Genomic DNA, 24,771 nt, shown 5'->3' on the forward strand with positions numbered 1-24,771 from the left:
TCTCTGCCCCAGAGAGCCGTGGAGGCTGGGTCATTAAATACATTTAAGGTGGAGATAGACAGATTTTTGCAAGATAAGGGAGTGAAGGGTTATGGGGAGCGGGCAGGGAAATGGCTTTGAGCCCAAGATCAGCCATAATCTTATTGAATGGTAGAGCAGGCTCAAGGGGCCAAGTGGCCTATTCCTGCTCCTATTTCTTATGTTCTTATGTAATGCTGCCAAAAAGAGTAATAAGTCTGAGGATTGGGAGGATTTTAGAATTCAGCAAAAGGAGGACCAAGAAATTGATAAAGAACGGGAAAATAGAATACGAGAGTAAACTAGCAAGAGACATAAAAACAGACTGTAAAAGCTTCTATAGGTATGTAAAAAGGAAATGATTAGCGAAAGTAAATGTGGGTCCCTTACAGTCTGAGACAGGAGAAATTATAATGGGGAATAAGGAAATGGCAGAGAAACTAAACCAATACATTGGCCGCGAATTTAATTGGCCGCCTTCATAAAAACACGGCAGGTGAGTTGAGCCCGGTTGAGCGAGGACCTGGATTGTTGCCAGCTGCTCGAGCAGCTTAAAAGCGGTCCTGCAATCTCTCATCGTTTCACATACCACAACTTAGTGCTTTGAGGTTTGGGCGACATTTTGCAGCTCTACTAATCTTGAGTGTTGAGGCTGAAATCCATCTGCAGTGTGACTTCCTTGGAATACCCTCTGGCCCCTTTGTCTGAGCGTACACAACCTCCATTCCTCGACTGAGATATATACCAGCGGTATGGGAACCATATATATCCTCTCATCCTGGTTGTCAGATTCGGAGGAAGAGCAGCCGCAACAGCAGCACAACCAGGCACAGCAGCAGCACCAACAGCAGGAGCGCCAACCTTCTCCTCAGCCACCTGATGATGCACAGGGCAGAGGGCGTCAGCGCAGGCCTGCCCCTCGCCGTAGGAAAAAATCCCAACACTGGCTTTACAGGCATAGGATGAGCTTCCTCAACATGAGTGAGCAGCAGTGCCAAAGGAGGCTGAGACTTCCGCGAAATGTGGTCGCTGACATCTGCGCAATGCTGCACCAACACCTGGAGCCTAGAGGAGCGGGTGGACGCTCTTTACCAGTGGCTGTCAAAGTCACCACCGCACTCAACTTCTTTGCTTCGGGTTCCTTCCAGGGATCATCTGCAGACAGCGGCATCTCCCAGTCAGCTGCACATGCCTGCATCACGCAGGCTCCCGATGCCCTCTTTGCAAAGGCACACAATTACATCCACTTCTCCACGGATGAAGCAAGTGTAACTTTGTGTGCGGTTGGCTTTGCTAATATGGCAAGATTCCCAAGGGTGCAGGGCGTCGTAGACTGTGTACATGTGGCCATTAGGGCACTCCATCACAACCCAGATGTATTTGTCAACTGCAAGGGCTTCCATTCCCTTAATGTCCAGCTGGTGTGTAACCACAGGAACATCATCATGCATGTCTGCGCCAAGTACAACATTGCACAGCGGCGTGGCTGAGCGCTCCCTGAGGAACAAGTGGCTCTGCGCAGAGCATCCTCGGAAGAGGGGGAAGACGAGGAGGAGGAGGAGGAGGCACAACTTGTGGGGCCGGAAGTGACCAATGCAGCAGCACTTGAGCACATTGCTGGCCATCATGCAAGGGATGCACCCACCCATGCCAGATTCGCATAAGCTTACGCTTCAATCACAGGTGGCTAGCATATGGCTATGAATGTGTGGGCAACCTTCTTAAAATGCCATACATAATCTATCCAATAAATGGTGCTTTCCTATCACTCTCAGCATCATCATTACAAATGCAAGTCACTCTGAGCCCTCATTGTGCAACTTCCATTTCCCAGAACACATAGGCCAGAACTTCAACTGTTTGCCATCACTTTTGTTTAATGAAATCACAAAAAGATGACAATGGCAAATATACAACAGAACAAAACACCCAAGTGACTACCCTTGTGAGTATTTGTGTGTTAGCTTCCTCTTATGCGTGCTTCTACATGGTGCTTCCCCTGTGGCTTCAGCAGATGTAGAGTCACCTTGCTCACTTTGATGCTGCGCCTGCTTAGACGCCTTTGGCAGGCATCCTCTGGGTTTGGGAGCCTGGGAGTGCTCTGCAACAGTTTGCTCTTCCTGCAGCTATGCAGGGGCTGAGACAGCCATCTCAGTTGGGGGAGGACTCTGGGGCTCTGACCGAGGGCTCCGCAGTGGCATGGTCGTATGAGCGCTTGGAGAGGAGCCCACACTTCCTTGTTGTCTGCCACTATCATCTCTCTCATGGGTCACCCGCACTTCAGTGCTAGCAAGTGGCTGGAGAGCATCTTGCTGCACCTCAGTGGGGCCATGAGGACCCATCTCAGTACCGACAAACCTCATAACAGGGCTGCCCATGTACCTCTGGTGTCTCTCCTCAATAGATGCCCATCTATCCTCCATAGCAGACCATCTATTTAGAAGAGTCATCATGTTCTCGTGCGCCTGGAGACTTATGTCCTCCAGGAGGTTGCCACCCTCTCCATGGCAGCACGTTCATGCGCCATTGCCTCCACAAAGGCAGTGCTCATGTTTGAGATGGACTCCTCCATTCTCTGCACACTCGCAGTTACCCTGGAGGCAAACCCTGTCAGAGACTCCTGCACTTGTTCCTGGAGTTCCAGCACTGCTCTCTTTCTGGATAGCCCCAGAGGCACAGCATCTACATGCAGCTGAGCAGGGATAGGTCCTGCGACCTCCGACAAAGACTCTCCACTGCTGTCGCTGTCTCCACCATCTGCTGATGCTCACTTGCGAGCTGTGATACACCAGGTGACAACACTACTCTATGTCGTGAAGGCCCCGTCAAGGTGTGTGTATCTGCACTGGTGTTGAGTGCACTGAGTCCTGGTGACGCTGCTCCCTCAGAGGCTGCAGGTTCCTCTGAGGAGTCATGCGGCTCTTCCTCCTGGACAGTGGGGAGGGGGGCGTTCGATGGTCCTGTGGGAGAGTAAAGGCATGAGTTAGACATTTGGGGGTAAAAATTGGGTAGCACTGGGTCGTTACTGGGAGTGCCGTGGTACTGCAGACCTTCCTCCCCATTATTAAAGGGGAGGGGTCTAGCGCATTGCGGCCTGGGGCCCAGTTGGGCCACCAGGGATCGGAGTGCTGGCAAAAGAGCCCGGCACTCAAGAGGAGTGGTGGGCTGACGGAGCGCGGCCGACAACAAGAATGGCCGCCCGGCACCTCCCCTTTAAATATTGCCGCCCTGGCCACACGTACGCCCCCTGACCCTGTCGGATATAGCACCCGGCGGTAAGTCAGGGGGCGTTACTGAAGTTTGTGGCCAGGCCGCTGCGCACGGCGATGACGTCATCGCCAGAGGCGCAGCGTCGTGGGGTGCTAACGGTTACTGCCGCCGCTAACCTCCCGCTGAATTTTGCGGGATGGGTTAGCGGCGCCACGCCAGGGTGCTAGTTGCTTTGCGCCCCATTAGCACCCTCTTAGGGCGCTAACAGGAGGCGCAAAGCAACCGAATTTTGCACCCTATATGTTTCAATGAGATCACCCCTTATTCTTCTATACTCTTCTATACTCCAAGAGAATATAGGCCCAATCTACAGATCCATGCTGGTATTTATGCTCCACACAAGCCTCCTCCTACCCCTTTTCATCTCACCCTATCTATTCCTTTCTCTCTCTTGTGTTTATCTAGCTTTCCAGAAACTTGGCTGGAGTCACCTTTATTGTAGTGGGGCGGGCAGAAGTCTTGCCCGCCGCACCTTGACCACTCTGACTTCTGCTTTATTTGTACTTTGTTTTTTCAGGCTTATACCCGAGTCTCCCAGATGGCTGATTGCTCAAGGTCGAGTGGCTGAAGCAGAAAAAATAGTGCAAGGTTTTGCTAAAAAAAATGGTATTATGCACGCTGGGGTGGTATTTCGGCATGTCGATGTCATAGAATATACGGTAGTTATTTCACTTTTTTTACTCTATCTTAGGCTGCTGTTCAAATATGTCAAGATCAAACACATATATCTCAGTATTTTCAGAATAAGAGCCTGTCATAATCCATACTTAATTATATTTACGAGCAATAATAGTGAAGTGGAGAAAGGTAATTTGGTACTTCAGCATTTATCCTTGTGTATGTTGTCTTCATTGACGGCATTAGTTCTGTATGGTTGGTTCTGGGGAAAGGTTAGGGAAGCAGCTGAGGCACTGGTGTGGTGGGCTGAATATCCTCTTCCTTTGCTATAATTTCTACGATTCTAAGGCATGTTTGCTAAGTAGTCATCTCGGTACACTAATCTTAGCATTCTTTAAAATTAATTACCTTCCATTAATTAAATAGGATAATAGATGAAATCAAAACTAAATCACAGACCAGTTTGGATTAATTCACTGCAATGTGTCCATTGGGCTTGCATATATCCCCTCCTCTAAAATGGCAATGTCAGCACATGTCCATGAATAGGAAGGAACATAGGAACAGGAGGAGGCCATTCAGCCCCTCGAGCCTGTTCTGCCATTCAATGAGATCATGGCTGATCTATATTTTAACTTCTGGTTCTGGAACCGTTAATACACCTTGCCTAACAAAATTCTATCAATCTCAGCATCAACAGCATTTTGGGGGAGAAAGTTCCAAATTTCCACTACCTTTTGCGTGAAGAAGCGCTTCCTGACATCACCCCTGAAAGGCCTAGCTCTAATTTTAAGGTTAGGTGCCCCCACCCCACCCCAGCCCACCCTCTGTCCTGGACTCCCCACCAGAGGAAATAGTTTCTCCCTATCTACCCTATCAAATCCTTTAATCTTCTTGAACACCTCAATTGGATCACCCCTTAATCTTCTATACTCAAGGGAATACAAATCTAGTCTGTGCAACCTATCCTCACCGTTAATCCAGGAATTATTCCAGTGAATCTGCGCTGCACCCGTTTCCAAGGCCAATCTATCCTTCCTGATCTGCGATGTCCAGAACTGAACGCAGTACTCAAAATGGGGTCTAACCAGAGCTTTATATAACTGTAACATAACCTCCGCCCCTTTGTATTCCAGCCCCCCTTGAGATAAAGGCCAACATTCCATTAACCTTTTAAGTTATTTTTTTGTACCTGTCCGCTAGCCTTCAGTGATTTCTGTACTTGGACACCTAAATCTCTCTGCTGCTCCTCAGTTCCTAGCTTGAAGAAGCTAGGAACCGTGGAGGAACAGAGTGTAGAATGTCTCCCTCTGAATTTGTGCTGCCGTTTCTTTCCTATCCCGCAATTAGCTATTCCACTATCGTGGATGACCGTGTCATTATAACAACATGGGGTTTTTATTTTTAAGGTTTGGGTTTTATTTTAAAGTTTTGTTTTATGTTTTATTTGTGTACACGTGGTGGGCTACTGGCAGGGAACCTCCAATTCCTGAAGCTCTAGTTTGGCCTGCGATCACCATTCTGGCAATCCCATGATGAGTTTGTGACTATGCTCATGGGGGCTTCCCAAGAATATGAGGACATAATCTTAAAATTAGAGCTAGGCATGTCAAGAGCAATGTCAGGAAGCACTTTTTCACACAAAGGCTAGTAGAAATTTGAAAAACTCTTCCCCCCAAAAAGACTGTGGATGCTTGGACAATTGGAGCTTTCAAGGCTGAGCTTTATTTTTGTTAGGTGAGAGTATCAAGGGATATGGAGCAAAGGTGGGAAAATGGAGTTGAGGTGCCGATCAACCATGATCTAATTGAATGGCGGAGTAGGCCCAAGAGGCTGAATGGCCTACTCCTGCTCCTTATTTTCCTCTGTTCCTTGTGGCCTAGTCACATGTTACCAATGTGGGTCTCATGACCTGCTTATTTTGCTTAATGTCCTGTTATTGGCATATAAAATGCCCAGTCCTTAGTAGATAAAGGATTAGTTTTATACCCTGTTATCACCCAGACTTTACAAACCTTAAAGTGTTAATAACTAATTCTTGAGCAGCTGTAGGAAGTATTACTGTCAACTGAGATCAATACAATACTTTCAATACTGTTTGTGTAACAGAACAGATCGGATAAAGGAAATGTTCTACTTAAAATGGAGTGCTTCCGGTTAAGAATCATCCACTACATAGGAAAGTGTATACTGTGCAAGCATTGAAAATTCATTTTTTTTATGCTTTCTTTTAGCTTCTGAATACCACGAATAAGCAAAAGCATCCATATAATTTCTTGGATTTAGTTAAAACTTCAAATATACGGAATATCACAATTCTATGTTTCATTGTGTGGTGAGTAGAGACCCTCTCAGCAAAGAGCTCTCACAAAATAATTAATACTCAAAATTGTATCAGTTCATTATATGTATGGTTGTGGCATTTAGCAAAATATGTGTGGTGCTATATTTGGGGTTTCATGTGTAAAGGCACTTTGGATATTTACACCGTGTTAAAGACAGACACTTATCAAGGAGTCACTAATGATGGAAATTGAGATCCTTTCTGTTGGCACTAAGTTAATCAATTTAATAGAATGTGCGTTGAAATGATTCAAATTGACCACTCTTGCAAGTAATTGAAGGAGTTTTCTTGACTTCTTGGCAACTTGCTGTAAAAGGCAAAAAATCGCAATCTGTAGGAAAGGCATAAAGGAGACCACATTTCTCAGAAAGTGAATTGTTGGCACAGTTTTTGACTACACTTCAAAAGTGCTTTATTGGCTGTAAATTGCTTTGGGACGTCCGGTGGTGCTATATAAATGCAAGTCTTTCTTTTAGTGAAGCAATGCATTAAATGAAAAAGATGCACCTTCGTGAGCAAAGTGGCAACACTTGCTGCTATTAAAAACTATGCAGAATCGTAGCAGTACGATTCAAAATAAACATCAACGTGTAGTTTAGAAATACAGAAGCTTGCAAAAACACAATAGGCAATCACAAGCTATGCTTCAATTTGTGATCGCATACAATTTAAGGAAACACAGACACCTGCAGAGTAATAGAGCTATCTGGCCTCCAAAAAATATCCTTACTTGGCCAGAAAAAAAAAATGATTGCTGAAGCATTCAGTCTTCCAAGCGATGGGAACAACACATTCTGAGTGATTCTGATCCTGGTACGTGTTGTGCACTTTTTTATTTATAAGTTTATTCCAAAGTAAAGAATAATATTGTTGCATTTTCAGTGTTTTCTATAATTTGCCAATAGTAATTATTGAAGCCTTATAGTATCATGTAAAGTCAACGAATGAAAATATTCTTTACAAATCCAGTTCTGAGTTGTTCCAAGGTCCTAATACCATTCTGAAGGAGTAGTGGGCAAAGATAATGATGAAACATCCAAGAGAAGCACAGCACAACTCCAGAAAATAAAAGACCTTATACTGTGTTGTCAGGAAGGATTTTAATTCTATGATGGGATCTTTTGCAAGTGGATTTCCAAAAAATGCCAAAGAAACTGGCAAGTCTGCCGAAAAAACAAACCCAAAGTTGTTCGGGATACTTCAGCCTCTGTGTACAATGCTGGCTTCTTATCATCTCACCCACAGCATATTGGTGGAACGCAGTTACCAGATATAATCATTCATCGAAGCAAATTGTGCCTTACTAACTTGATTGAATTCTTTGATGAGGTAACAGAGAAGGTTGATCAAGGTAGTGCAGGAGATGTTTTATATATGGGCCCGGATTTTCCGATCGGAAGCTTCCTGCGTGCGGATGCCTCCAATCTGGAAAAAATCTACGCCCTTACCTGCTGGCTCCATAGGTCCAGACACTTCCACTTCTGGGCCTCTCCTGGTATGCGCGCACAGAGGCCCATGTATCCCAGGGGCGCAGGCAGTTCGCAAGCGTCCCTGGGATCACGTGGGCCATGGGGAACCAATGGAAGAAGGGTATCCCCCTTCATACTTTTGACAGGTCTCTCCGGATAGACATGCCAAAAGTATGAATGGGGATCACTCAAATAACACACTAAAACATCAAATAATTTTTTTTAAATCACGTATTTAAAATTAGTTAAAATTACATTAAATTAAATATTTTAAACAGAAATTTAATTTTTTGAAAAAAATAAAGTTTTTTTACAGGGTTAAAAGTAAACTTACCTTTTTTAAAAGTATTTTAAAATTATAAATGAGTGAAAAAAAATAATTTTTTTACTTTTTTAAACTCTTACCAGGCGTAAGATTTTTAAAGGTTTTCTACGGGTGGGGGTTCTGCAGAGAGCAGAACTCTCCACCCACAGAGGCCCTTCTCCAGGGCAGGCGGAGGATCTGTTGAGAGAATTCTTGACAGATTGGAAGTGCTGGTTTTCAGCGCATGCGCTTCGCATGCCTGAAACCGGCGCTTGTGAGGCCCCTGTGGGTGAGTACACACCTGCAGGGATCGGAAAATACAGGCCATGGACTTTTAGAAGGCATTTGACAAAATGTCACACAGAAGGCTTATTAAGAAGATGGCAGCCCATGGAATTAAGGGTAAGTGGCGGTATTGCTACAAGATTGGCTCAGTGACAAGAAGCAAAGGGTGGTGGTGGTGGATGGATGTTTTTCAGACTGGGAGGTGGTCTGCAATGGCGTTCCCCAAGGGTCAGTTTTGGGTCCATTACGTGTTTCAATTTTTATAAACGACCTAAACTCGGTTTGGGAGCAGCATTATAAAGTTTGCAGATGATCGGAAACTTGGCAAAATAGTAGATAGTGATGAGGATAGTTATAGACTTCAAAGTTTTTGCGGAGAAGTGTGAAATGATACACTTTGGGAGGACACAGTATACTATAAATGGCACGATTTGAAAAGATGAGCAGAGACACCTTGGTGTCCATATAAACAAATTCTTAAAGGTTACTTGGGCTGATAAATAGGGGAATAGAATATAAAAGCAAAGAGGTCACTTTATAAATCACTGGTTAGGCCTCAGCTGGAGTATTGTGGACACTTCTGGGCAGCACACTTCAGGAAAGACGGAAAGGCCTCAGAAAGGGTGCACAGGAGGTTTACCAGGATGTTACCAGGGATGAGGGACTGCAGTTATGAGGAGGGGTTGGGAAAGTTAGGACTGTTCTCCTTGGAACAGAGAAAGTTAAGAGGTGACCTAATAGAGGTTTTCAGATGATGCGAGGTTTTGATAGAGTGGATAGGGAAATAAATATTCCCTGTGGCGAGTGGGTCAATAACCAGATGTCATAGATTTAAAATAATTGGCAAAATATCTAGAGGGGAGATGAGGAGAATTTTTTTCACTCTGAGCGATGTCGGGATCTGGAGCGCTCTACCTGGAAAGGTGGTGGAAGCTGATTCCATAAATAGTTTTAAAGGGAGTTGGACAGGCGCTTGAGGATGAGCAACTCACAGGGTTACGGACAAGAAGCGGGGATAAGTACGACGGCTCTTTCAAAGAGCCAGCACAGGCACGATGGACCGAATGGCCTCCTTCTGTGCTGTAAGTTTCTATGATTCTATGATTTATAAAGTCAATGATAATGTCCAGGGCTGGTCTCATTTAGATGCTTAATAACATAATAATATTGCATATTGTTGTACATCTTTGGCTGGTCATATTTCGCTGAGCAGAATGGGCCTATAGAATGGCTCAATAACAGTAATTTTCCAACTTTGTATTTCTGGCCGGGAGCACAGATTGTAAATATGCCCGTGCATTGCACATGATTTTCTATTCAGTTAATATTGTTAATTTAGCTTTGACTATTTTGGAGGATTGTTGAATTCTCCTACTTTGTTGTCAATCACTCCTTAGTGACTCATCAAAAAACATTTAAGGGCTACACCGTGTGACTCACCGAAAACATGTCAAAGAGTCAGTATTCTTGTAATTTTTTAACCACTGACAAATTGGTAGATGCTTCCTTTGAAAAGAATAAAGAAGATGATACAAGGCAGGTAATCCAAGTCTATTTAAGACTTTGGGGGGCGAAATTCATTATCACCCAGGAATGGGCGCTAACTTCTGAAAAGTTTGAGATTGAGCGCCAGGCACTAATGAATCTCGCTGCATACTAAATTCAGTGTCATCGCTCAAAGGATGGGAGCGCTAAATCAAGCGCGAATGACCTAGCTCAGTGGCATTAGACTCAAAGCGCTAAGCAATTTCAGGTGCAGTCTAATCGCTAGTCATCATTGCCACAGGTTCTGTCCAGTTCTTAAAGGGGAGGTTCAATCATGCTGCAGGACCTCATTCTCAGCATTGCTGGTTCTGCAGCTGTCTCAGCAAGCAGCAGAAGGCCAAGGAGAAGGAACCGGACCACTGAAGGAGGCGTCATTATGGCAGATCAACGGCCCAGGGAGAGAGCTCGCAGATTCTGCCACCAAGTATTGCAGGTGTTAGTGTCCGCTGTGGAGAGACGGAGGGCGGTGCTGTACCCGGCAAATGGCAGGAGGCCCTCGCCACAAGTCTTCCACACCATGTGGAGGGAGGTAGCCCAGCAGGTCTCGGGCAGCACTGTGGTCCCCAGGATCCACACACAGTGCAGGAAGAAATTTAACAACCTCACTTGGGTGGCCAGGGAGAGTGAATGCTTCAACAAATGCTACATACCACCATCTGAACCACAGTCTGCACACACTGGCCAATGCACCACACCCCCATCACTCACCCACCAATAATCTCCACCTACCAACACTCACACCCACAACTCACACCTTACACACAATGACAGCTATTCAACCATGGAAGGCACATCTCCCAAACACATTGGCCCAGAAATTCGTGTCGGGGGCTTCCCGCGGTTGCAAGCCCCCGACCTACACTTACCTAGCGCGCCGGCAGTTGAGGCCTGGCCCTGCATAGATTTCCTGTCTGTGGCCCGGTCCAGCTCCCGGCGCGCTGTGCTTGCGTAATCCAGCGGCGTACTTAGTGCGATGCGTCCGCTGGGATCACGTGAGCACTGGGCAACCAATCGGAGGAGGGAAAAGCCCATTCATGAGATTGACAGAAAGAACTGTCAAACTTATGAAAACTCCGGGTGCCCAAAACAGTACTTAACCTTAAAATAAATTTGAAAAAAAATCACACTATTTAAATAAACTATAAATAACATTAAATAACTATTTTAAACAATAATTTAAATTTTTGAAAAAAATAATTTTATAAAAAAACGGGGCTAAAAATATACTTACCTTACTTTAAAGTATTTAAAAATAATAAACCTGTGGGAAAAATGTTCTAATTTTAATTAATTGACCACTTACCTTTTAAAATGAAGTCCTTACGCCTGGTTTTCAGATGTGTAAAAAGTAGAGGCCTTCACGCACGGGCAAACCTGTAAAAAAAAAAGGAAGTTCAACGCGCACGCGCAGACTCCCGCGCGCACGCGTTCCACCTCTGAATCCCTTCGTTCAGAGGATCGGAAATGCCGGTTTCCCGCACATGCGTAGTGCATGCAAGAAACCAGCACTTCCATCGGGTCCACGTTGGGACCCGAATTTCTGGGCCAATGTTCCACACTCACTCACTCACTTTCCCCTTTCTTGCAGGCCAAGTTCGCTCACAACAGGAGGGAGCAGGAGCGCACAGGCAGGGGACAACCTGACACCCAACCACTGCCTGAGCTGGAGGAAAGAGTGCTGGAAATCATTGGGCACCAAGTGGTGGGCGCCGTGGCCACTGGCGACGTTGACCCCCTTGGGGACAACAACGGTATGGTCATCCCTACTCCTTCTTCTCACATCCCACTTCCCCCTCACCCCACAAGCCTTTCCTACTTTCCAGCTAATCATGCTGTATGCACGCCTTTCTCCCTTCCTGCCCATCCCCCATCACCTTAACCCGACTCTTGTGCCTTTCTACTTTCAGATAATGAGCAAGCAGCTGAGCAGCCTGTCCCTGAGGGCACCGTAGAGAGCGAGGCGGGAGAAGAGAAGGAGGAAGGATACACCGCGTCACTGCGTGTCTCACCCGCAGGCACCAGCTCAGACACTGCACTATGCATTCTTTAGAGGCTAGTGTAGTAGTGGGATCTGCACAGGGTGATGCATCAGGAACGAGCAGGCTGCAGCAAGGCCAAGGGGAAAGGGTAGCTTGGGAGTCGGCTCCTTGGAGGGCGAGTTCGCACGCAAGTTCTGCTGCACAGCACTCAGATGAGGACCTCGATGGGGAGGACTTTAGAAGAAGGGCGATGGCCATGCACACGGAGATGATAGGTCCAATGGCAAGGGTGCCCGAGAGCCTGTCAGCAATGCTAAGAAGCGTGGAGGAGTCCGCCTCCAACATTGTGCACAGCATGGAGCCTGAGCCTTGTGCAATCATTTGCAGGCTTCAAAGGATGGTGGACTCCCAGAGAGACCGTGGCGACCCAGACCTCATGCCACATGTGATGGGCGATATCGCAGCTTCCATTGCAGCACAGGCGGAAGCCACGCAATGTCTTAGTGCTGTATTGCAGTCTATGCTTGGTGACATCGATACTCAGACTGCTCTCAGCAGTCTCAGCTTGATGCCACGCAAGCTCTGACTGCTGCCATCATGGCTGGGTTGACCACTGTCCACTGGGGTTGTCACGGTGTCGCAGCAGGCCAGCAATCTGAGCTGCGACAGATTGCTAGGGATGCTGAGATGCTGCCCCGGGGGACTGGCAGTGGGTCGGTGGAGCAGGAAGCTGCTATCCTCTCTCAGGATGACAGCATTCCTGCTCCCACCACTGCCACTCCGCCATTGCCCTTGTCATCCAGCCAGCCCAGACTGCTGCCGCCCATGCTGAGATGGTGCAGTCTACAGCCGAGCCTGCCAAGCCAAGAGCTGGTCGAGGGCATCCTGCAAGACTATCTGAAGTCTCCCGCACGGACACTCAGCAGCCTTCCACTGCTGTGCTGCAGCCACATCTATCATAGGAGCACTAGAGTAGGCAAAGGCACTGTAACGGATTGCACAAGGGTGAATAGTTAATATTTTTTTTGTAAATATGTGTTCACTGATTATTGATAAATTTATTAATTGGCTTTGGATGATTTTGTGGTGTCTTTTATTTCAGCTTTGCGCTGTGATATGGCCTGCGAAAGGGATGGAATGATGGGGATGTGGTGAGCAATGGGTATCTGGGGTTTAGTTTATTGGAACCACAATCTGATGAGGTGGTCATGGACCGACCTTCCGGAAGGCCGATTGAATGGCTGCCTCCTCCCTCGTTCCTGCTCCTCGTCCTCATCCTCATCCTCCTCTCTCTCTCTTCCTCCTCCTGAAGTGGTCCCGCAGTCCCTGCTGGCAAGGGCTGGGCCCTCATGATGGCCAAGTTGTGGAGCATGCAGCAGACCACCACGAAATGGGACACCCACTCAGCCAAGTACTGGAGGGCTCCTCCTGAGCGGTCAAGGCAACGGAACCATTGCTTCAGCAGGCCGATGGTCTGCTCGATGATGTTCCTGGTGGCAGCATGGCTCTCATTATATGAGTGCAGAGCAGGAGCGTTGGGGTTGCAGAGAGGAGTCATGAGCCAGGTGGAGAGCGGATATCCCTTGTCTCCGACCAGCCAGCCACGAACTTGATGTGGCAGCTGGAAGAGTGCTGGCACACCGGTCTGGCGCAGGATGCAGATATTGTGGCTGCTGCCAGGATAGCAGGCATGTGGTCGCACATCAACTGCACATTAAGTGAGTGGTAGCCTTTGCAGTTATGGAAGACCTCAGGATTGTGATGCGGTGCCCGTAAAGCCGCGTGGGTGCAGTCAATGGCGTCCTGCACCATGGGGAATCCTGCTATCCTGGCAAAGCCATATGCACGTTCATCCTGCTTCTCTCTGGTGATGGGGAAGGAAATGTAGTCCCTTTTCCTATTGTAGAGAGCCTCTGTGACCTCCCGGATGCAGCGATGGATGGCAAACTGCAAGATGTTCGCTATATCCCCTGTTGCAGACTGGAAGGAACCACTGGCGAAGAAATTGAGGGCGACGGCGACCTTGACTGCCACTGAGAGAGCCGTGGTCATCCTGATCTGAGGCTGGAGGTCTGGTTGCAGGAGGTGGCAGAGTTCTGTGACCACCTCCTTGGTGAAGCGGACCCTTCTAAGACACTGCTCCTCGCTTAATTGGAGTTAGGAGAAGTGCTCTCGGAATACCCTCGGAGGGTAAGGCCTCCTGTTGAGAGCCCGGATGGCCCTCCTCCTCCCTCTGGCCACATCTTGCAATCTTTCTCGCTGCTTGCGCTCCCTCTGCAGTAGATCCTGGAGGGCGAGGCCGACTGCCAGTACAGCCCCCATTAATGTAACCAAGTGTAGCACTTTGGAAATTTTGTCAGAATAAATGTAACATTTTTCGTAGCCACAACACTCCTGCTACTAAAGAACCTTTAAACGACTGAGTTAAACTCTTGCACAATCACAAACTGACAAGGAAGCAGTGAAACAGCACTAACCTGACAACTGCGACTGATCCACGGAGCTGCCATCCGCCTGCTTCATGCCTCCTCTTCCTGTCATTGTCGGGGCGAGGTGCTAAGGCAGGGGGCGATAATCAATTTGGCAGATCGTTGCACGCTCACTGATGTCACGATCTGCCTGGCGCTAAAGCCCCAGGTGCTAACCATTACCTGGCGGCGCTAAGGGGCGACTGGATTTGGCGTACAGCGCTGGATTTGCCTCGCCCTGGCGCTACTTCATTAGTGCTCCATTAGCGCCCATGCCAGGCACTAAATGGAAGGCGCTAAACAACTGAATTTCTCCCCCTTTGTTTAATTTTCAGGAGTCCAGTACTAGATGTGCTCAATATGCTTTTTAAATATATCCATGAATGTATTTTCCTCAATCTCTTAGAGATGTTTATTGTTAGATCTCCAATACTGTATCAGCCTTTATGAATTAAGTGCTCCAGATCCCATCAATGAGCTGTGCTACCTGGCTAATGATCCACTGCACCCTGGAGCACTGTAGACCTGCCTAGCTCAAATATCAGTTTACTATGTCTGCCGCACAGGATCGGCACTGTTCCAGCCTCCCGTCACCAAGCATGCTATCATGGAACCAACTCGAGTTGAAAGAGACTCCAGCTCTCTCCCTTCCAAGGAAAATTATTACTAGTTGGTCATTGGGTTTGAGCACTTGCTAGGCAGAATGAAGATACCAATTACACCTGGATAAAAGAGTGAATGTTTGGATACCAAGTGGCCACATCATATCTACCAGCAAGTGTCACACCAAGTCTCAAATTTTACTCTTTGCGTCAGCCACATGATGAACACCTGCATGGTGAAAGGACTGCTACTAGACAGCTTGCAACATATCAGCCACCCTGATGTTCTAAGCGACCAAGTTTAATGCAGCTTACCACACTTTAAAAAGAAATTCAATCTGGGGATGTGGGCGTCGCTGGCAAGGCCAGTATTTATCACCCATCCCTAATTGCCCTTGAGAAGGTGGTGGTGAGCCGCCTTCTTGAACCACTGCAGTCCATGTGGTGAAGGTGTTCCCACAATGCTATTAGGTAAGGAGTTCCAGGATTTTGACCCAGCGGCCATGAAGGAATGCTGATATACGTCCAAGTTGGGAAGGTGTGTGACTTGGAGGGGAAAATGGAGGTGATGGTGGTACTTATTATCAGCTTCTTAATCCAGGTCTTCATATGATGGACTTTGGAAAAGAGATGTGCTCATCATGAGGCTGACTTCCCCTCCAGAGTGCTCAGTGATAGGTCTTGAAAACCAACAGCCTTTCCTGTAAGTATTTACCCCTTTGCCATAGCCTTGGATCATGCACCTGGAATGAATGAAGCTCTTTAATTACATGCCTAGGATCCCTAAAGCATGAAGGAGAACTGTTTGGAAAAACATCTTGTACACCACAAATCTAACCCATATTGGGACCTTTCTGTCGTTGAGGAGAGAATAGAAAAAGCAGAATGTCTTTTGCTCTTTCCCAACAGGATCCTGAAGAACTGTATTCAATCTAAAGGTGCCATTGACCATAATAACCCAGGTAGTAATATGAGTCTACAGAATAGGCAATTCCTCCTTGTATCTTCCAGTCAGTACTTTGAAGATCTCCTCCCAAGGTGAGCACAGCTATAATATCACAGCAGAAGGCACCACCACCATATCCAATGGTTCAAAATTGTGACTGGGATGCATTAAGTCCCCAGGTGAGTCCACCAACAATGTATCATCTGAGAAAAGAAGCACAACAATTTTGTAGATATCAAAAATAATTTTAGTATTGTAATATTAAGCATCTCTAAGTCAGAGGTTTTATGGTTTTAAGTCTCACTACATATGTGAGCAGATTGTCTAGGTTAACATTTCAATGCAGTAATGAGGGAGTGCTGCATTGTCAGAGTTTCTGTCTTTTGGATGAGATGTTGAACTGAGGCCCAGTCTGCCTGTTCAGGCTGACATATAAGATCCCACGACACTTGGAAGAAGAGTAAGTGAATTCTCTTGATGACCTGGTCAACATTCCTCCTTCAACAAATGCCACCAAAACAGATTAACTGGCCATTTATTTAATTTGCTGGTCATGGGACCTAGCTGTGTACCAACTGACCGCCACCAAACAAAAACAAAAGCTACAACAGGTGTGTAATTGTTATGATGACAAAATACTGCAGATGCTGGAAATCCGAAATAACAACAGAAAATGCTGGAAAAACTCAGCAGGCCAGGCAACATCCGTGGAGAGAGAAATAGAGTCAACGTTTCAGGTCGAAATCCTTCGTCAGGACTGAAAAAACACAGGAAATGAAACAGATTAAAAGGCCAGTTTGGGGGCTGGGAAATGGGGATGAGAGAACAAAAGAGAAGTGAAGAGACATTAAGAGGTATTCAAAATGAGACGAGATGGTGATAGGACTAGTGGAGAGACAAAAGACGGCTCTAGATTAGGTGTGAAATGCGCTGGCAGAATGAGAGACAGCTGCCATGTGGGAGAGAAGAAAAGGGGGAAGGGCCAAAACAAAGGTGTGGATAAAAAATAAATGTAAAAATGTAATAGGGACCGAGGTTATGATCTGAAATTGTTGAACTCGATATTGAGTCCGGAAGGTTGTAAAGTGCCTCATCGGAAGATGAGGTGCTGTTTCCTCGAGCTTACGCTGGGTTTCCGTGGAACAATGCAAGAGGCCGCAGACAGTGAGGTCTGAGTGGGAATGGGACGGTGAATTAAAATGACAGGCGACGGGCAGCTCGGGGTCACCCTTACGGACTGAACGGAGGTGTTCCGCAAAGCGGTCACCCAAAAAAATGACATTGTTATGTCATTTTACCTCACGGTCTAGGGTCACAGTAGGGTTGAGGGTGGCAGGAGCAGCAGCAGGAAGCTCAGGCCTGAGAACATTAGTAAAAAGCTGAGGGGTGTCAGGCAACACTCCCGCTAAGTTGTGCGGTCTGGAGGTCCCGCGCAAGCCAACACACCGGCTTTTACATGGAAGAAACCCCGCACGCGTGGAAATTTGAATGGGCCATGCAGCCAGTTAAAGGGACCATGCACGAAAAAGAATGAGAGGGAACATTGGTGTCAGGGGAATAGTTAAAACTTTAAAGTTAAACTTTAGATACATTAAAAATGAAACTTATCTACACAGAAGGAAAAGTAGCTAGAAAATGAGATAAAACTTACCTGCAGCATCGTCTGGAGAAATGAATCCGGGAGACGGAGCTTCAAGGAATGACAGCACTACCGAACATCAGGAGGACTGCAAGGTAAGCATAATGTAAGTACACATAGTAATATCTGTGCGCGACCCAGGCATGACAGGACCCTGACACAGGAAGCGAGTGTGATAAGCCGGGAGTGCGCACAATGCCAAAGAATTTTGATATATTACTAGCCAGTCGGTGCTTTTGCTCACAGAGAGTTGGCAGAAACATTCGTTGGGAAATTCCTTGGTGCTGCTCCTAGGATGATGGCTCGATTTCTGACTTTAGCACCGGGGTATGAACATTGCCTCGTCCAGCACAGGGACGAAAATTGGGTGGGGAGGATCCCCTGCCCATAATGGAGCCTACCTGATTTTCATTCCATATAAATTAATGGGAAGGCTCCACTACAGGCGTGCGATGTTCCCCAACTGACTTATTCCTCTGTGGTACACTCGGGCGATGATTAATGGACAGCTACTAAAGACAAATATCTACCCTTCCGTTTCCCTCTCCCTTTCTTTCCCTGAGCTTAATACGATTTCTGAAGGTTATAGAACACAAAAGCTAAAGGTACAACAGTTGTGTCATTAGTGTCTGTTTATTTTATTCTCTAGCAGTGATTTTAACCCTGCTCACCCAGCAGGAATGGGGTAGGCGGGTGCTTTAAAGTCTCTGCGGAGCATTTATCACTGAGTTCCCATCTGCTGCCATTTTAACCGCACAGTGCTTTTAGTCATAGACATAGACATAGAAGATAGGCCAAGGTGCTCTCCAGAGACAGGTGGGGGTCTCTTGAATCGGGGTGCTATGACGCAATTAGGATTTCAATGCAATTTTAATTCAAAATCAAGTCCCACCCAGCACCCAATCCACCAGGAAAATGTGGCAGGATTGGTCTCTCGGAGCCATTGAAACAGTATTTAAAGGGACACTCAGTTGCAGGTAATTGTATCGTAGGATGTGTTGGATTGCCAGGAGCATTTACAGCTTCTAAGTACAGGAGACTTTGGTTTATCCAGAGGTTGTATGTCCGGAAACCTCGATCTACCGGCAGAAATCAGGAGCCGTTTTATTAGGTTTTTTTTCTTCTCGTGGCTTTTTTTTCAACAGTCAGGCTCTGCAAAGTCTCTCTGTAGCTTAGCAACAGCTTCAGAGACGCTTCCAAGGTACGGCCGACTGTTTAGAAGCTGTTGCTAAGCAACAGTGTGTGTTGCCAGATACGGAGCTGCAAATCTCCGTATGCTTCAACATTAACGCTGGTATGTCCGGCAGTTTTGATAGATCGGCAACAGCTCGGTCCCGTCGGTGCCGGATATAACAAAGTTTCCTGTAGCTTGTTTCTGATATTTGTTGCCTTAATGACCCTCAGTAAGCTCTATCTGCTTATCATGGGTGCTATTATTGCTAGGTTCATTTGGATGGAGGAACAGTTGAAGGAAGAGGAGCAGCTGCAGCAACCAGCATGAACAGGAGCTGGGCCTATCTGAAGACAGCAGGCGAGGAGGCCGTACCCAGCACATACTTTCTTGCATGTATCCGAGATGCAGTGCATCAGGAGGCTGTGCTTCTTCTCCCAGCAGGCAGTTGTTGACCTCTACGGCCCCCTGCAAAAGGACCTGTTGCCTACTGGACCAAGGGGCTACACTCTACCAGTGGCTGTCAAAGTCACCACAGCCCTTAACTTCTTTGCCAACGGCTCCTTCCAGTCTCTACAGGGGACATCTCCCAGTCTGCAGTATACAGCTGCATTAAGACAGCTTGCCAGGTCTAACCAGTACATTGCTTTCCCCATTGACATCAACAGTCAACTGGAGATAACCTGGAGATTTGCAGCAGTGGCTGGCATTCCCTGCAATCTGATTGCACACGTGTTGCCACCAGAGCACCAGTCAGCAGCATTTTTCATGAATATGAAGGATTACCACTCAATTAATGTCCAGCTAACCTCCAATCTAAGAAACGGGATCATGCAAGTTTGTGCAAGCTACCCTCTTGCCATCATGACGGGATGGCTGCTGGAGACAAGGGATACTTCCTACATACACGTCTCATGACATCCCCCCACTTCCTGCCCGCAGCCTCACCACACCTGAACAACATAGGTAGGAGACCACTAGGATGATTATCGAGCACATCAAAAGGGCTGCTAAAACAGAGGTACAGGGTCTGGGCACATCCATACAATGTGTCCCACAAAGAGTCTCCCACAACATAATAATTCTGCACAACTTTGCCATCCAGAGAGACATGCATTTCAAGCAGGCGCAAAAATAGCAGCAGACCTCATTGGACGAGGAAGACTAGGTGAAGATGAGGAAGCAGCAGAAGAAGGAGGGCCGCCTATCATCCGGGACAGAGTGACAACATTTGAACAGGTATGAGCTGATCAGAGAGTCAGCATGGATTTGTGATGGGTAGGTAATGCCTGACTAATCTAGTTGAATTTTTGAGGAGATCACTAACATGGTGGACAGGGGAATGTTTACACATGTTGCATATATGGACTTCCAGAAGGCATTTGATAAGGTTCTGCACAAAAGATTATCAGCAAACATAAAAGCGCACAGAATTGGAGGTAACCTTGTTACATGGGTTGGTAATTGGTTGGGAGGTTAGAAGACAGAAGTAGGGATAAAGGGAATGTACTTGATTAGCGGGATGTGACAAATGGTGTTTCCCAGGAATCTCTACCGGGGCCTATTCACCATATATATCAATGACTTGGCTGAAGGAATAGAGAGTTGTATATCCAAGTTTATAGATGAGGCAAAGTTAGGAGATGCAGTAAATTGTGTAGATGGGAGCAAGAAGTTAGAAGGGAGCACAGACACGCTAAGTGAGTGGGAAAAACTGTGACAAATGGAGTTTAATGTGGGGAAGTATGAGGTCATCCATTTCGGATCCAAGAAAGACAGATTGGAATATTTTCTTAATGGCGAGAGACTAGCAATTGTGGTGGAGCAAAGGGATTTGGGTGTCCATGTACACAAATCACTAAAAGCTAGTGCACAGGTACAAAAAGTAATCAAAAGAGCAAATGGTATGTTCACCTTTATCTAAAAAGAGTTGGAATACAAAAGGGGAGGAAGTTATGTTTCAGTTGTACGGAGCCTTGGTCAGACCCCGACTGGAGGACTACGTTCAGTTTTGGACACCGCACCTCAGCAAGGATACATTGGCCTTGGAGGGGGTTCAGCACAGAGTGATCAGAACAATGCCGGAGCTTATTACAAAGTTATTTACAGAACAGAAACAGGCCATTCGGCCCAACAGGTTCATGCCAGTGTTTATGCTCCACAAGAGCCTCCTCCCTTCCCAAAAGGGTTAAATTATGAGGACAGGTGGCATAAATGTAGCTGTTGTTGAGAGAGATGAAGAGCTGTACTCACCCTTGCTGCTCTTGTGAGGTCATTATACCTCTTTCTACATTGAACCCAGGTCCTGGGATGATGCTGGCGGCACTGACCCGGTCAGCCACCTCTGTCCAGGCCTGCTGCTTCGTCACCTTGGGTATGTTCCTGTAGGTGCTTTGCCCTGACGCCCTCCATGAGGATCTCCAGGGGAAGCATAAGGAAATCTAACGTCAGCTCTACAACTCATTCTCCTAATCCAGCAGTATAACAGCTGTGATAAATCCAGAAAGTGGAACAAGGAACTCAAAGAGGCTAGATGTTAGAATTAACATGAGTACTTTATTTACAACTGGGAAACACATTTACAGACAGCCTGCATCAGCATCCTGGCATTCCACCTTGTGCTGACCTATACAGGAAGCAAACCTCTGACCTTAACAGGAAGCAAACCTCTGACCTTAGTAGCAGCACTGGCTACAGCACCACCTGGTGGATAACCTTAATCATAACATCCCAGATTACTATATCCCTCCCCCCTTAAGATTTCAGTATGAATTTCTTAACAAACAACCATTCCTGAGGGTCACATAAGGAGTTTCCATTCATCATGTTCCATACTTGATGAATCTATCTCTCTGGTGGCTTGCGAGACCTTTGTGAATGTCTAACAGTAAAGTCCCAGCTTGTTTGTGGTGAAGCCACCAGCTGCTCCTGAGCAGTGCTCAGAGTATCTGACTCTGCAACGATGGTTTCCTCTTGACGGATAGGTTCCTGTGGAATTATCTCTGTCCCTGGTGGTGGCACCACAGATGCACTTGGATAACTGGGGGCAACCCTGTCTTCAGTCATTGCACCTGGAACCTTCATTTAAATTTCCCCTTGTCTGGGAAGTATCTGATCTACATGTCTGCGTACTACCCTACCATCTCCCAACATGACCTTGTATGATACTGGACCTGTTATTGAGTCTATGAAGCCAGGAATCCACTTTGGTCCGTAACTGAAATTCCTGGTAAGGATCGCATCTCCTTCTCCAAAACTTCGGCTCTTTGTTCTTTTGTCATGGTTCTCTTTTTGTTTGTTTTGTCTGTTTTCCATTTTTCTTTTTAGGTCTGGGTGGACAAAGTCAAGAGTGGAGCGTAGTCTATGACCTAATAACATCTCAGCAGGAGAGAGTCCTGTGGTGGATTGAGGTGTTATTCTGTAGCTGAACAGAACCCGTGACACTTTGCCTGCTAAACTCCCTTCTGCACTTTTTTTCATCATCTCCTTAAATGTTTGTATGGCTCTCTCCGCAAGTCCATTTGAGGACGGATGATATGGAGCCGAGGTCACCTGCACTATGCCATTTTTTCTCAAGAACTCTTTTGTCTCTGTAATCACAAAACAAGTGGCATTGTCACTCACCACAATCTCCGGTAGCCCTTGATTACTGAAGCTCCGACGCAGGCAGTCTATAGTAGTAGTGGCGGAAGCAGAATTTACAGGATAAACATACATCCATTTGGAATGTGCATCAATAATTATGAGGAACATCTTCCCCATGAATGGACCCGCATAATCTAAGTGCAATCTTCTCCATGATATATCCGGCTACTCCCAGGGGTGGAGAGGAGCCGCTGCTGGTGCCTTCCGATGTTCCTGACAAGTGCTGCATGTCTTGACTAGATTTTCTATCTCCTCATCTAGCTTTGGCCACCACAAGTAACTCCTAGCCAAGGCTTTCATACGCGAGACCCCAGGATGACACTGATGTAGTTGCTCTAGGATAGACTGTCGTGCTGGCCGTGGAATAATCACTCGTGCTCCCCACAACATGCAACCATCCTGCACACTCTGTTTTCCTGACACTGTAGGGTGTAAAGTCAGCCCCTTCCGGATGCTGTGGTCATCCCCTCACCACATATTCTCAAACTCTAGACAGTACTGGATCTTTACCTGTCCATGTTCTTACTTGCTCTGCAGTCACAAGTGCCGTGTCAGTGTCCTCCAACATCAACACTCTGTCCTCTGGAGCTGCACGGATAGGTGTGCCTGGCAGTGGAAGACGGCTCAAGGCATCTGCGTTCCCATGGTACTTGCCCACCTTGTAGACGATGACATACTCATAGGCCCTCAACGTCACTGCCCACCTCTGGATCTGGGGTGACACCATCTGTGGAACTGCTTTCATTTCATTGAAAAGAGGGAGAAGAGGTTTATGATTGGTGCATATGGTGAACTTCCTGCCATATATGTACTTGTGGAACCTCTGTAACCCAAACATTACTGCTAACCCCTCTTTGTCTAACTGGGAATAGTTTTTTTCCGCTGGTGTTAGAGTTCGGGACATAAATCCTATTGGTCTTTCTGTTCCATCTTCCATGCAGTGTGAAAGAACTGTCCCCACCCCGTAAGGTGAAGTGTCACAAGAGAGAATTATGTCTTTCTCTGCATTGTAGTGAACCAGCACATCCGACGACAGCATCAATTTCTTGGACTGTTCAAATGAAACCTCCTGCTCCTCTCCCCACTGCCACTGTGTCTCCTTGCGCAGTAGTTTGTGAAGAGGTGCTAACACAGTTGACAAGTTTGGTAAAAACCTGTTATAATAGTTCAGCAGTCCCAGGTAAGCTTTTAACTCAGCCACATTTGTAGGAGCAGGGGCGTCCTGCAGTGCTTGTACCTTCTCCTTGAGTGGATAGAGCCCGGTGGCGTCCACTCTGTGTCCCAGGAACACTGCCTCATTCCCCAGGAAAGTGCACTTACTCCTCTTGAGCCGGAACCCTGCCCTCTCCAATCTCTGTAGTACCTCTCTCAGAGTGCTCAGATGCTCCTGGTTGGTTCTTCCCGTCACCAGAATGTCATCCAGATAGATGGAAACATGTGGAATCCCTTGCAGTACACCTTCGATTGTCCTCTGGAAGATAGCTGGACTAGATGAGACACCAAACGGTAAGCGGTTATATGTAAACAAGCCCTTGTGTGTATTTATGGTGACATACTTCTTTGATTCGTCATCCAGTGTAATCTGCAAGTAGGCATGACTCATATCCAACTTTGTGAATTTCTTTCCTCCAGCCAGGTTTGCAAAGAGATCCTCTGTTTTGGGAATCAGATACTGCTCTAATTTGGACACCCGATTGACAGTCAATTTATAGTCTCCACAGAGTCTTACCGAATTGTCCAGTTTTAACACAGGTACTGTGGGAGCTGCCCATTCCGAACATTTCACTGGCTCCAGTATGTTCTCTCTCAATAGACGGTCAAGCTCAGCCTCTACCTTTGGCTTCATGGCATAAGGCACAGGTCGTTGTTTAAAAAACCTTGGCGGTGCCTCTTTGTCTACATAAATCTTAGCTGGGGGGCCATTAAATGTGCCAAGTTCCTCCTTGAACACACTCTCATGTTCACTCAACACTTCTTGCAAAGTCAACTGTTTGCCCGCATCTATTTGATGTACTGCTCCCCAGCCTAATTTAAGTTCTTTTATCCAGCCCCGACCTAACAGGTTTGGTCCGGTACCCGATACTATAACTACAGGTAGCTGTTCCACTGTGTCCCTGTGTTGCACAGTTACCTTAGCTGTACCTAATGTCGCTACTCGTTCACCTGTATATGTTTTAAGATGCAGGGAGCAAGGCTTTAACTCTGGAACTTTTGCACGGTTCCACAATTTTGAGTACTCTGCCTTGTTCATTATGGTCATGCCGCACCCTGTATCCACTTCAAAGTTCACCTTAGAGTCATTTACTGTCAGTTGCAATGTGATAGGAGCCACTTTTGGAATGTACTCTAACATGCTATACATTATGAACATGTCCTCTTCTCCCTCAGCTTCCCCGCTGAAGTGGTTTTGCTGTCCTCCCCCTTTTGGTTTGGATTCCTCCACAGGTGATTTCGCCCTGCAAGCTCAT

The 24,771-nt window shown here is 46.7% G+C and overlaps 1 protein-coding gene across 2 annotated transcripts in view; it reads left to right on the forward strand.

Moving 5' to 3' along the window:
• Positions 1 to 24,771, forward strand: part of LOC147124060 (organic cation/carnitine transporter 2-like) — a 222,377-nt gene that overhangs the window by 147,944 nt on the left and 49,662 nt on the right. For both annotated transcript variants that reach the window (XM_085980315.1, XM_085980305.1), the window contains exons 5-6: positions 3,806 to 3,947; positions 6,141 to 6,241. In XM_085980315.1, coding sequence (XP_085836441.1) covers positions 3,806 to 3,947; positions 6,141 to 6,241 — 243 coding nt within the window. The remainder of the gene's footprint in view (positions 1 to 3,805; positions 3,948 to 6,140; positions 6,242 to 24,771) is intronic.

Source organism: Somniosus microcephalus, chromosome 1 (assembly GCF_052327205.1).
Source record: "Somniosus microcephalus isolate GS21.2 chromosome 1, FLI_Smic_1.0, whole genome shotgun sequence".
Classification (NCBI taxonomy): domain Eukaryota; kingdom Metazoa; phylum Chordata; class Chondrichthyes; order Squaliformes; family Somniosidae; genus Somniosus; species Somniosus microcephalus.